Source organism: Carassius carassius, chromosome 11, assembly GCF_963082965.1.
Source record: "Carassius carassius chromosome 11, fCarCar2.1, whole genome shotgun sequence".
Lineage (NCBI taxonomy): Eukaryota > Metazoa > Chordata > Actinopteri > Cypriniformes > Cyprinidae > Carassius > Carassius carassius.
Genome location: NC_081765.1, coordinates 4,633,660 through 4,648,625, shown reverse-complemented (window position 1 = coordinate 4,648,625; position 14,966 = coordinate 4,633,660). Strand labels below are relative to the sequence as shown.

General features: G+C 37.1%; 1 protein-coding gene across 6 annotated transcripts in view; it reads right to left on the bottom strand.

Annotated features, from left to right (window-relative positions):
* LOC132152649 (rap guanine nucleotide exchange factor 4-like) overlaps window positions 1-13,927 on the bottom strand; it is a 75,527-nt gene extending 61,600 nt beyond the window's left edge. For 5 of the 6 annotated variants that reach the window (XR_009436558.1, XM_059561424.1, XM_059561426.1 and 2 more), the window contains exons 1-4: window positions 13,806-13,927; window positions 10,967-11,109; window positions 10,741-10,829; window positions 9,626-9,772 (exon numbers count right to left, since the gene is read on the bottom strand). Coding sequence is in view for 4 of the 6 variants with exons in the window: in XM_059561424.1 (XP_059417407.1) it covers window positions 9,626-9,772; window positions 10,741-10,829; window positions 10,967-11,109; window positions 13,806-13,888 (462 nt within the window). In the remaining 2 variants the exon portion in view is untranslated. Of the gene's footprint in view, window positions 1-4,226; window positions 4,291-9,625; window positions 9,773-10,740; window positions 10,830-10,966; window positions 11,110-13,805 lie in introns of those variants that run through there. The other variant, XM_059561429.1, reaches the window with a different exon arrangement.
* Window positions 13,928-14,966: the final 1,039 nt, after the last annotated feature.

The window sequence follows — 14,966 nt, the reverse complement described above, 5'->3', positions numbered from 1 at the left end:
AGTCATTTTCTGTGTTTTTTCCCCCAAACCAGTGACATCATTTATGAACTTGGCAATTAAAGAGTTAAAATCTTGGATTTCTTTTAACATTTGGTAGTTTTGATCAGGAGTGAAGTTCTGAATCTGATATATTTTTACAGCAGTTTAATTGAGTGGATGTTTAAATCCCGAACAACTCGAAAGGGTAGTGCATTTGAACAATGCACAAGGGTTAATTCATGTATTTTTTTCATAATACACTTTCAAAAGTTCATGCATGTAACTTGGAAAAAATAAAATAAAAATCAAGCTATAAAAATACTGCTCATTGTTTTTTAATGACACCCAACGCATGTGCTCAATTCATAGATTTAATCTTTTTGTTCTTCACTAGTCCTGGGTCACATTAACAGCCCTTCCAGACACTTTCAACAATGTCAACTGACAACAAAACACTGACACACAAACTGCTTTATTTGGATCTCAAAAGTTTCAGGAGGATATTTTGGGGTGAAATAACCCACCTGCAACCAGTCAAAGACCTTGGATAGAAATAGTACAGCAGCAAAGCCACACTGTTTTTGATCAGTTCCTAAAGACACACGGTGTCTGCAGTTGGGTTTAATTCAGAGACAGGCAGAGCTCTGTGCAGTGATAGGATCTGTTTGTCTCAGATTAAAGGCCAGCTGTCCCTCTATACAGGCACAGAGACATGCTGCTTTAAAAGAGACAACTGTCATTCAAGCAAACATCACAATTACCCAGTGCAGAGCTTCAGGCTTTGAAATAGAAATGAGTTACTTACAGGTGCTGCTGCTTCCTGCCAAAGCTGTCTTTTATCTATGAATATAGTTTCCTCGAAATGCCAATGAGCAGTCAAAACAGGAACACCAGGTACTATTTATTACTTAATTATATTGATAATTAATGATAATTATAAATGGAAATAAATATAAATTGGAGATGCTGCATTAATAAATAAACTATTTATTCTATAATTAGTATCAGGCAAAATATCAAAAATATATGTAAATATATATACCTTTATAAAATACTTATATCCACATTAAAACACAGGTGGTTAAAAAAAAAGATAAATCAAAGTTCATCACAAGCAGCTTTTCCACTATTACAGTTTTTCACCATATACAAAGTAAGGGGATTCTTTTATTTGCAGAATAAGGTTTTTACTGTAGAATTTTTACATTATCATTACAAATTAGGATTCAACATTATATTAATTTTAACAGTGAAATATACTGGCTGTAGTCTTTCAGAGAATCCAGTATTTAAACTCGGCATGGTTCCAAAATCTCTGAAAATTAGAGTAATTTTATGCTTTGGTGCAGGATATTGCTGATCTAACCTTCTTAATGGGGCAGTTTATCCAAAATTTAAAAAAAAAAAGAATTGTCATTTACTCACTTCATGTCACTCCAAACCTGTATGACAAAAGATGATATTTTCAAGAATGCTGTAACTACACATTTTTGCATTTGACTGCCACTCCGTGGACAACGTAAGTCAATGGAAACAAAACTTTTTGGTTATTGACATCCTTCAAAATATCTTCTTTTTGAGTTTCACAGAAGAAAGAAACTCAGGTTTGGGTGAGTAAAAGGATCAGTAAATGACAGAATTTTCATTTTTGGGGTGAACTATCCATTTAAGTCCTACTGGTGAAAATTCACAATTAGAGTGTTTTGGAAACCAAATCTGTGAGTTCCACTTGCCATAATAATCAATGCTGGCAGCATGTACAGCTGTTGATTTCAAATATTTAAAAAGCTCAAAATCACATTCCAGAAACTTGCTCATATGTTTGTGTATATGCAGTCATAATGGTTGTGTGTAAGCTGGTACGGGTGGGATGGAAACATGGTCATCCTGCCCATCCCAAATCCCCTAAACACACATAAGTGCGCAGACAAATACAGACACAAAAGTGTTTCTCTGGTTTCCTGTTAGTCAGCTCTCTGTACAACCCACCCAGTGACCCAGCATTACACTACAAAGACACACAAACCCATACACATGTCTATTTCCCAGCAGAGTTATGAACAAGTCTATAATTGTAAAACGGAAAGGAGTCAGAAAGCAGTTGAGCAGTCATTTGCTATTTTGGTTAAAGTAAGCTGACTCTACATAAATGTAAAACAACTTAAAGTCTGCCATAAATCAATCAAGAAAGCGCTACATTGAAATCACAAATTGCAAGTCTGGAGGTAAAGTATTAATCCTTCTAAGGTAATCTATAGAATTAACTGACTATCCTTTCCCATCCTTCTACTACCTGTCCACTTGATCCTATCTCCACTCATACCCTTCAGTCCATTTCCTCTTCAGATATACCCGTTATGAAGATGCAGGAGATGAACCCAATTGCAGACAGTAGTCACAGCAACAAAGTTTATTGTACAAATAACAGGAAAAACAAAGCCCACGAGGGGGCAAAACAAGGGCAAGACTGACGAGAGAAGACAAAATAGACTAACACTTGACAAACTACACTATAACAAAAACAGGATCAAACTTCTACTTAGACAAGACTTTCAATAGATTTACTCACGGACAGCTCTCACATTGATTAACACGCAATGTTAGACAATGTACCGACCCAGGACAGAGAACATGAGGGGATTAAATGGGGAGCAAACTAATCAGGAACAGGTGACACAGGTGAAAGCAACAATCTAATGATTACAATATGATGACAAGGGGGCGGGGTAAGGTGATAAGACAACGCAAGCACATGGCCCAAACAAATGGCCATGTGCTTGCACATAAAACATGGGCCTGTCATGATCCTGCCTCAAGACCAAGGAAAATCAGAGACAAGAAGGCAGAATCATGACAATACCTGCGCTCAAGCACATTATCAACAGCTTCCAAATCCTCAGTACTCTTCTTGCTGGATCTGTCTGCTCCTTTTGACACAGTTAACCACCAGATCCCCATGTCCACCCTCAAGTCTTACCTCTCAGGTAGGTACTTCAGTATATATTGGAGGGGTGAGGTTTCCAAGTCACAACTTGTTGCTGGGGTTCCTCAGGGCTCAGTGCTTAGACCACTTTCTCTATTTACATGTCATTTTTAGCATCAGTCATTCAGAAAAATGTCTTTTCCTATGACACTAAATTGTATTTATCATTCCAACCAGATGATCTGAAGGTAAATATTCATTACCATCATCTTCAACTCAACCTTGCTAAGACAGAACTGCTTGTGGTCTCAGCCAACCCAGAACTTCATCACAACTTCTCTATACAGCTAGGTTCGTCAACCACAATCCATCCAGGACAGCCAGAAACCTAGGAGTTGTGATCGATCATAAGTTAAGCTTCACATACCATGCCAGAACTAAAGTGACCGTACAAAGACCTGTCTATATGATACAACACCATGATGCTTCACTCCAGCAGAGGCAATCAGACAGCATTTGAACTTCACTGTTCTGTTCAGGATCTGTTCACGCAGACATGTTTCAATCAAATCAACATTATCACATCAGCACAGCACAGCATGACTGACCAGTGAAGATTCAATTAACACAAACCTTCACTTTTACAACTCAGGTGAAAATGTGTGACTCTGAGCGTATATCAGCTGTACTCAAATAACTATTCAAACCACAATACCACATTTGATTTCAGTACATTCAGCAATGTTGTTTATAAAGGGACACTGCTGCAAAATCTCAATACAGAGCCGAATAGTGTCCAACACAAATAAAAACAACAATGTAATGAAACTGAGACTGACCAAAGGCACGTTCATAAAACCTGTCTATTTTGGGTAACACTAGTTTAGACACTAATTCTCACTGTTAACCAGCTGCTTATTAGCATGCTTTTTACTAGCATATTGGCCGTTTAATTAGTACTTATAAAGCGCATATTAACGCCTTGTTTGCATGATCATATTTTAGATCCCTTAATCCTACCCAACACCTAAACTTAACAACCACCTTACTAGCTATTAATAAGCAGCAAAAAAATTAGTTTACTAAAACAAAGTTAATAGACAGTTTATAGTGAGAATTTGACCTTATAAAATCTGACCCTATTCTGTCTTTCAGATAAACAAATGCACACAATCTTTACACTACACTGACTTGCTCTGGACTAATTCTCATATAAGCACTACTCACCACATCAAAACAACCATAAATACTTTCTTCATAACAGAAAATTAGCACAAGACTATGAATGCATCCATCCAGAAACAGAAATGAGATAAGACATCACCTTAGATTTATATCAGATACAGCAGAGAACTTTTGCGAATCCTCTCGGTACCCCAGCGTGCTCCTCACTCACACACACACACACACACACACACACACACACACACACACTCAGCAGAGGTGCAGCCCCTCTCAGGGGAAACTCTGTCTCTGATATCTTTCCTCAACCTTCTCCTTCCTTTCCTCTATTGTTTCTCTCTCCTGTTTTCCCTGTCTTCCTCTCATTCTGGTGTAGCTCCAGGCTGCTTTGTCCTTCTCTGACCTGCTCCAGTAAAAGCTTCCCATCAGGCCCAGTATTTCTGATTGCCCAAAGGCCAGAAAGTACAAAACGAGGGAATGAAAGACTAAGATGGAAATAAACTCACGGCCCTGTCTTTTTTGCCAAAGATAGAAAAGGACAAAAAGAGCATTTTTATCTATTGTGTTTTTGAAGAAATAAGTGATAGAAAATTCAGTATGAGTGCTGGGAATGGAGTTTAACATGCTTAAGATCTCCCAACTCTCAACATGAACGATACAGAAATTATTTATTTATAGTGTCACACCAAAGATGTGTTTCTCAATCCCTTTTGACTGCAACGCCATCCATTATTGAAGACATTCATCATTCAAAGCCATGTACCCACAAATATTTTTAGTAATGCTGTGGTAATGATAAATCTGGCTTCCAGTTCCAGTATAATAAAACGTAATTATATTAATTTAATAAAAGTCAATTTAAATAATTCTTAATAATGTTCTTCAGAGTTCTTTGTGGCCTATGAATGTACATTTTCCAGTGGCTCGTGAGGAAGGCATAAGACATCTTTATGTTTAGCTCTTTTATCTTATTTTAAGGCTGTTTTAAACCATCTTGAGCCCCCTTGGAAGTGTGCTGAGGGATTGGCTCCTGACTTCTGGCCCCTGGCTGAGAACCACTGAACTAGAGGATGATGACAACATTTTAAGAGCACAGAACAGGACATTTCTTACACCTCCACCGCCTCCTGCTGGCTTCTGATGATAACACAGCTAAAATACTCAGACCCACCCAACTGGCACAGTGTACCATACTTGCAGACAATATAATATTAATGAAATCAAATGCTACTCAAGTGTACATTTTTATGACTGTGTCTTAACACACTTGTTAGTGTAACACTAATACTTTTAACTATATTTTAAATAATTGTCTGGATAATCATAAATCATGTTTAAAAGATATGAAGGTAAATCAGTAGCAAAACTCGAGAGGTTGAAGATCTGATTGTGAGAACTTGTCATATTAATATTTGTATTTGTAAGTTAAAATTTACACTCACAGCTCTGATGTGAAAAGCTGAATCTTTCAATTTGCACACACAGACAATGATCAAAACACCCGTGTTTTGAATTGGAAGTTGTAGATTAATAGATACAAATGTGTAGAATGACATTCACACAAAGAAAATGACATACACACATGTTTACGACATATTTACTTTTGCACTTTACTTCAGTTTCGCTGCACAACGTCAAGGCGGCACTTACAACCTCTCAGATCTGGAAGTACAAGTTCAAATCCTAGCGCTCTGACTTTTGCTACTCTTTTTGCGGTATCCTGTTGCAAAACTCACTTGTGCACTTGTATATGCAGATGTGAGAGAGCAGAGCTGGGGGCGGGGCTTTGGTGCGAATGAAGACATTTTATTGGTCGATGCCCGACCAATGAACAACGCCAATTGTTTTCACTGAATATCCTTAGCTTTGACAGGATTTTAAGACACTGCATTAATTTTGCCATTCAGGTATTATCTAGTAGACAAATAATGCAACATATTTTATATGTATATCCCACTGCATATTACAGAGTAAACTCGCTGAACCAGAGCATGCTTTGATCTCACCGCCACGTGGTCACGTGGTTCATGGAGCTATCAATAGTACTAAACTAGACGTTTTGTTGAAATGTATTAATTGGGACAGACAGCAGTTTCATTATATTTGCAGCGATTTCTAATTTGTAACACTTAAAGTGCATTGATTATACATGGATAACTACGTTGACTGTTGACTAATGACTATGCGTTACAATTAGAGCTGAAACAACGAATCGATTTAATCGATTAAAATCGATTATTAAAATAGCTGTCAACTAATTTAGTCATCGATTCGTTGCTAAATAACTTTTATTAGCCGTAAACGGCTCATTTCGTGCATATTTCAAATCTGCGGTGACCAAAGTGTGGCAGTAATGAGCCACCAGAGGTTTTACTCAGCCAGTACAGCAGGAGAAGTAGCGAATAGCCAATAGCTGGCCTCGTTTTATGTCACGTGCTTCCCGAACAGCGTCTCTGCAGCATTCAGCGTGATGATGTGGGAGTGCTTTACTTTGAGCCTTCAAAAAAGAAGAGTAACCTGTAAACTCTGCACTACTGAACTGTTTAAGGGGACGTTCACATATCGCGTCTTTTGCGCGCTCAAGTTCGTTATTTCCAACACCGCACCGCATCGAGTTAAAAACATTTCAACTTTTCAGAATGCGGCAAGCGCACCGCGGGTCATGTGACAAGAACTAACCAATCAGCTTCATCCTTTCCCGTAACAACTTTAAAAGCTCAGTCAAGATGAAAGGAACAGCTGATCATAGTTGTATATGGATTTCCATTTTGAAATAAATTTAGTAGCAGAGCTACTGCAAGCGATTTTTTTGAGCTGCAAATCCATTTATCCTTTGCTGAAATTTCCGCGTCTTCAAGCAGAGAGCACGTCATGGTTGCTTAGCAAAGGCAGACGCCTCAGGGGCGCTTCTGCCCGAGCGCTTTGGAAAGAAGGAGAAAGCGGTGCGCCTAGCATTTTCCACGCGTTTTTAGGCGCGATATGTGAACAGCCCCTAAGACTTTCATTTGTGCAGATTCTCCAGTACAATGTTGTTTGCAAATGTTTAGTCGTAAAAGCTGATAACATTGCTTTTTAACAGTTAACATTTAAAGCTTTACGAACATGTTCTGTGATCAGTTTGTCGTTTACCAGTTCAAAATTCAGTCGTGCAGCCTAATTATGACTGAATGAGAGAGGTAAATGTTTAAAGATATTTGAAATGATATCTGAAAAGTATTCACTGCTCTTTTTCACACAGCAGGCTTTTTGTGTGTGTCCAATTTTTTTTTCTGGACAACCTTCTGATGGATTTTACTTTAAACTGAGCTCCATTCAGGTTTCATGCCATTGGCACTTTTTCCGAAGGATTGTTTACAATTTCACAGCAAAAGCTATAAAGCGGTTTTCCAGTAAATAATAAAATACAATGCACTGCAATTTTATTGTTTTATCCTTATTCTTAATGAAAATATGTTCTGAAAGATTCCTTAATAAGCTTTGTTCGGGATGTTAAACTACTTTAGGAGCTCTAAGGACTGCCATGGTGAAAACATTATTTGAAATCTCCTTGTGAAATTTCAATATGAGTATGGGTCAGTGTTCTGATTGCAGAAGAGTTCGACAAAAGATTACTAACACAGCAAAACAACTCCAGGTATATTTTTGATGAGGATATGACAGTGCAAAATGGTTAAAATCTCTTAAAAATCTATGCTGAAGGATAAAGACCATTTATTAATAATTTACTTGGGGGGGGGGGAATGGGAAAAACTAAAATATAAGTACATAAACCGATTAATCGATTAATCGTAAAAATAATCGACAGATTAATCGATTATCAAAATAACCGTTAGTTGCAGCCCTAGTTACAATAGCATTTTATACTGGAGAATGGAACAGCATTATGTTCTCATACTCCTCCTTGGCAGTTAAAATGTGACTAAACAAGTAAGTGTAACTTTTAACCAATAAAATAACTGTACTACATGTTAACTCAGTCCTGTTTAGTTAATTTGAAGAGATCATGGTACTAAATAATATGCGCAATAATTATGATCCATGAATGACCATTTGAAATATAACATTTTCTAATATGGTTATTATTTATACTACAATAACTGCAGTATTTAGGTTTAAATTCCTGTGCAAAGAGGCACGCTTTAAATTAGAGTAATTTGGTGGCCAGAAAGATAATATTCATATGCAATTCCATTGCTTAAACACTAGATGGCCTTGTTGATGTTTAATAAATACATGTATTTAGCTCTACTAGTTGTTCAAAACAGTATTTCTGGTCATAAGTGCTTATTTTTTAGGTTTTGCTGTTTAATGTAAATTTAGACATTATTAAACACTCGATTTTTATAAAAAATAATAATAATAATAATAATGTTGCATTTAAAAAGGTTCATTACTGACAAACAAATTAGGAATTTAACCCAATGAAGAAGTTAAAATTATTTTTACGAAACATAAAAATAATAAAAACAGCACTATATTGCAACTCTGGTAGAGTGATATGCAGTGGGATATACATATAAAATATGTTGCATTATTTGTCTACTAGATAATACCTGAATGGCAAAGTGTCTTAAAATCCTGTCAAAGCTAAGGATATTCAGTGAAAACAATTGGCGTTGTTCATTGGTCGGGCATCGACCAATAAAATGTCTTCATTCGCACCAAAGCCCCGCCCCCAGCTCTGCTCTCTCACATCTGCATATACAAGTGCACAAGTGAGTTTTGCAACAGGATACCGCAAAAAGAGTAGCAAAAGTCAGAGCGCTAGGATTTGAACTTGTACTTCCAGATCTGAGAGGTTGTAAGTGCCGACTTGACGTTGTGCAGCGAAACTGAAGTAAAGTGCAAAAGTAAATATGTCGTAAACATGTGTGTATGTCATTTTCTTTGTGTGAATGTCATTCTACACATTTGTATCTATTATTCTACAACTTCCAATTCAAAACACGGGTGTTTTGATCATTGTCTGTGTGTGCAAATTGAAAGATTCAGCTTTTCACATCAGAGCTGTAAGTGTAAATTTTAACTTACAAATACAAATATTAATATGACAAGTTCTCAAAATCAGATCTTCAACCTCTCAAGTTGTGCTACTGATTTACCTTCATAAAAAGAAGTCCACTTATTTTGAAGAGTTGACTAACATACTAAAATGTGTAAAGTACTTGATTGAAGTTTTAACTGTAGTGTGTTATTTGATATTAAATTTAAGATTTTATATATATTTATATACTAGCATTTAATATAAGCTAAGAACTTAAGTATAGTAATATAAGAACTTAAGTATATTCTTTTAAAGTGTATTAAAGTGTATTAAGTACTCTTTTCAAAAGTATGCTGAAGTGTACTTATCATAAGGGTTGTAATCTGATTATTAATAATTCTAGTTTATTTCAGCATAACTCCAGTTTCCAGTTTCTAATTGCCTAATTTGCACAATAAACTCACAAAGCAGATACTGTACCTAAAAACTTCAAACATGATTATTCATACAGGTGACATGTGTGTATTCTCAGTATTTTCTTAAAAGAAATATCACACCTGCCACAGGCTCCTGAAGTCCTTCTGCTCAATCCGCAGTAGTTCACTGAACTCCCGGGTGACGATGGTGGCGTGCCGCGGCGTGTTGTCCAGAATAGACTCCCCGAAAGCTGTGCCGATGCCCAGTGTACAGATGGTGACAGCATCCTAACATGAAGAGGAACACAGGTCAGAGCAAACTCTTTCAAACCGGTCATCTGAGAGGTTTCTGATTGAGAGACTGCTGTGCTTCCTCTTAGATCCAGGCCTTTCTCAAGGACAGAGGCAATTTCACTCAACACACACAGGGAAAGACAGAGGTCAGCTCATTTGTCCCAAAGGCTTGTAATGTAAGACGCAGCTCTGATAGGAGTTGCTCTAGTTTTCTGCTGCGGTCTATATTAAGCAACTGCACTCAAAATAAAACGTCCACTGTGAGCATATGATCATAAGCAGTTAAGTGATTCTGGTTCCAGTTCAGACTTTTTTTATCTTAGTAGTGTTTGCTCACGGCACAAGCACAAAGAACAAAAAAAAAGCGTCTGCTAAAGACCAGAGTGACACAACAAATGAGGGACATTCAGCAACCTGAACAGAATTTAGCCTGCTATCGCAGTGACACTATTTCAACTTTATAGATGGGAGTGCTCAATCTCCTCTCATAATTGTCTTGTACATATAACTCATTTTAAGTAAGACCTGTTAATGTGGTGCAATAACATATGTAAATTAAAATTTACATAACTGTTTGTCCCTGATGAACTATAGTGAATGTGTGAGCATGTGTACTGTGTGTTCTTTTATCAAGTCAGATTCATTTATATAGTGCTTTACACAATACACATTAAATATATTCAAATACAGTTGAGATTTATTTGGTATAATTAGCTCTTTATGCGATTATACTATATGCCGATACATTATCTAACCTTATAATAATTTTGCAAGGGTACAAACAGACAAACAGTTGAGATTTGCAACTGTATATAGCACACAGTACATACTACATATGCTATGAAGCAGTGAGTATATACTACAGGGCTAAAATGATGTTAATATTTTCATTTCTTCGATAGTTCTGATAGAGGGTGAGCTCTTCTCTAGTATTTAAAAACATGACTGAAGTGATAACATACCTGATGGTTTGCTGTTTCTGAGACTTTGACATCTAGAGAGCCGGACAGGACGGTGTACCAGTTAGTCCCGATGTCACCCTGCCTGTACACTAACAAACACACACAGAAAGTAGCGCACTATTTAAAACTCATAATCTAACACCAAACTCAGTCACAATGCCACCTTGTGTGAGGAAATTCTGTCAACAAACAATGGTTTCATCCCGTGTGTGTGTGTTTGCCTCACATGTGATGCCTTTCTCCAAACACTCGTAGAAGCCACACAGACAGATCTGCTGATGTAGAGCAGGGTGGAACTTCTCAAAGGCCTTCACACCTTTCAGACGGGCCAAGATGATGTCCACATCCTCCCCTGAACGCTCCTCTGGTCTGCATACACACATACAAGACAAAGTACAGCAATAGCTGACTCGAAAATTAAAATGACATTATTTGCTCATTCACATGCCTTTTCATTTATTTGCTTATAGAGTTTTGCACAATGGTGGATCTAGTCCATTTAAAACACTTTGGGTACAACAGAGCTAAAGGCATGCCTTAAGAAAAATGTGCTTTTCATTATTTCTATAGTGTATGATTGCAGAATATATATATATATATATATATATATATAGCACATTTTGTGGGAATGTTTTATTTTTATATATCTATGGCTCAGGGCAAAAGCTACTCAGTATCTATGCAGCTATTTGTAGACAAATAAAGTAATGTGTTTTGCATATTATCTAAGCTTTGCTTTTATTTACATAAAAGCATTTTTGTTCAAATATACCTCCATTGATATATGCTCATTTAATACAGATTTTTGAAAGGCTTGAAGGTGATCCCATACAAATTTAACATGGTTTAACAGTAGTAACAATAATGTGACATAGTGGTAAAACGATAAAGGATTTAGATGACCAATGCTGATATCTAGAGAGCCAATACAATGCAGGTACTCTCTAATGAAACAGCTGTGGCCAAGCAGAATGGCACTGAGATCGATCACGCATGAATCTTTAAGGTTTAAGCAGTGTGGAGTAATGGGATATTGACAGTAACGGCTAATTAACACTTTACACAGAGCAAGTCAAGCAAAACACTGCAGTCTTAACATGTCTTGCAAACTAAAGAGGCACAAGTTTGTGAACGTATCTCTAGGTTTCACTCAGAAAATTATAACAACATGATCAGTCGTTTACAGCCAGAACGTTTACTATCCACATATCTAGCAATAGCTTTGGAATTAGTTCAGCATATCAACCTCGCAAATCCTATTTTGTTTCCAATGATAAAGATTAAAATTACAACAATGTGTGCCCTTCCTTTTCCTGTTTTGAGTGAAATATGCACCCAGCAGTCAGTGATTTCGTCTAAGTCTAAGTCTAAGCTAATGGTCTTCCCTCTTAGCTGCACATGTCCACTTAAGGGTCAGACACACCTGTGCAAACAATATGTGATCATGTGCCTATGTGTCTCAGAGTGTTTAACAGGGATTAAAAATCCATTTACTATGCAAACAGTTCTATATCAAAACCTGAAAAACACTGTCAGCGTGACCAACATGATTAACCCAAAGGTTTTCATCAAAACCACACATTCCCTCCATAGCAAGTACTAAAGGGTTAATGATATGAACAACCTCCTAGCTTCAGGGGGTTAGACTTGGAGCATTTACATCAGTTACATCAATAATATTTGCATTTTGAAGCAGCAATCGCTATGTTTTCATACGAGCCAGAGGGGAAACAAGTGCAGTGAAAATCAAATACAGCTCCACTCAAGACGTCTGGACATTGCTGTTATGCATCTATCTCTCCATCCAAACAATGTCAGGTGAAATTAGATAAAGATGGGAACTAGGAGGGAAGAGTACTGGCACATTTACTCTTTTCAACAGACCTGTGCCCATCTGCTTTAGGTGTGTAAATATTGATCTACAGCGAGATGGAGACATTCACTGCAGGAAGAGCAGGTCGGAGCGCATTAGAGTATGTCATAAACACATTACACACAAATCTCTGCTCCATGCTTGATCATGAGCCTGTAATGTTTGTTAACTGCTTTAAAATGCTGGATATGTCCTAGGTGTCCTGTATCTAGGCTATCATGGCCAGAGTCCATAGACTCATCATTAACCCTTGTGTCTTTCCAAATTATGGAATCAAAAGACCAGCAGCTGCCACAAAAAATTGAAATCAGCACCATAAATGTATAATTAAAGAAGTCTACACAAGTCATTTCTTCAATTTCAAGTGCACAAGTTTAAATCAACTTTAAATCAATATGTGTTTTTATTTTTATCTGTTGTTTTTAATTTGATGTCATTCGCAATGCCTCATGGGATTGTAGTTCGTTCTCCCAATAACGCTGTTAACGCTAGTACCTTTGTATTCACATTAAATTCTTGCTTCAGTTCAACGTTTCTAAATAATAATAGTAATAATCATCAAAGACCAAAAAAAAACTAACAAAAAAAATTGATTTCATTATTTATCAGCCTTTTTCCTTTAACCATCTAGTCTACATGCATTTAGCTGTATGAAAAAGCACCCCGGACATTCTGCTAAACTTGTTTTGTGCTCAACTTAAGAAGCACATGGGTTTAATAGGACCTGAGGGTGAATGAAGAACGGATTCTCATTTTGGGGGGAACTATTCCTTTAAGTTTGTTCTGGGTTGCTGAAGCCCTCCACAGCAGAAAGTGTGTCTTCGTGCATCTGCGGTAAGCACTGCAGCACTGGTGACCTCCTCCAGGTGACAAACAACCCTTTACAAGCTCCACTCAATACACTTTAGTTCACAAGTACTACATTCACAACGAAAGCAGCGAAAGACGTCAAGCTTGCATTGAATGTGTCATCTGAAATCTGTCGCACTGTGAATGAAACACATGCAGTAGCCTATATAAATCTCACTGACCAGTGCATTTGACATTCTTGACATCAAACTTATACTCTGACAGTGTTTAACAAATCAAGAGTGATTGGGATGTCTTTTCCATGAGGCACTGATGTGTAAAAGACTGCTGAACAACAACATTAGGACAGACGAATGAAGTTTGTTGAGGGTAAACGATGTACCTCTTATCCAGACAGATGATCCACTCAGCAGAGGTGGACGGGTGGCTGGAGGTGTGTGCCGCGACCATCTTCGGTGAAATCATGGAGTAAAATCACAGATCGCATCGGCCGCATGCACCTGACCATGAGCAGATGTGACTTCACTGAGAGCGAGCGAGTTTGAGTCTGACTCTGAGTGATGCTGCTGCCGCCCACACAGCGCACAAACACACCGGGGCTAGTTGTCACAAGCGCTGGAGACAAGCTAGAAGCTACACTTTCAACACGCAGAGCAAAACTATATTTTTTTTTGTCTAAAATTCCAGTATCATGTAATTAGCATAATATACCACAGTAACATAGGGATACATTCAGACACGAAACAACAACATTCAATGGACAGTTCACTTAAAAATTGAAATTCTGTCGTCGTTTACTGATCGGAAGCGTTCCTAATCATAAGACTTTCGATCATCTTCATAATACAGTTAAGATATTTCTATTCCCCTCCACTCAAAGTCTGCAGCAAAAAACTTGAGGATTCAAATGATTAAACACATAGGCAATCGATAAACTGGGCGGTTTAAATAAACAAAAAGATCGCTTATATGGTTAACAGTTTTAATTCAGGCTTTTACTCTTTGAAGCCTGACATACGAAATGATAGAAGAAAAAAATTCGGGCTATTTTCATTTTATATGTGTGTGCACTGTGCAAGCTTTATTTATTATGTATACATGTACATGCATGTATAGCCTATATTTTAGAAAAATATGTAAAATATGTATAATGTATTTATAATTATGTGTGTGTGTGTGTGTGTATATATATATATACATATATGTGTATATATACAGTCGTGGCCAAAAGTTTTGAGAATTACATAAATATTAGTTTTCAAAAAGTTTGCTGCTAAACTGCTTTTAGATCTTTGTTTCAGTTGTTTCTGTGATGTACTGAAATATAATTACAAGCACTTCATACGTTTCAAAGGCTTTTATCGAAAATTACATGACATTTATGCAAAGAGTCAGTATTTGCAGTGTTGGCCCTTCTTTTTCAGGACCTCTGCAATTCGACTGGGCATGCTCTCAATCAACTTCTGGGCCAAATCCTGACTGATAGCAACCCATTCTTTCATAATCACTTCTTGGAGTTTGTCAGAATTAGTGGGTTTTTGTT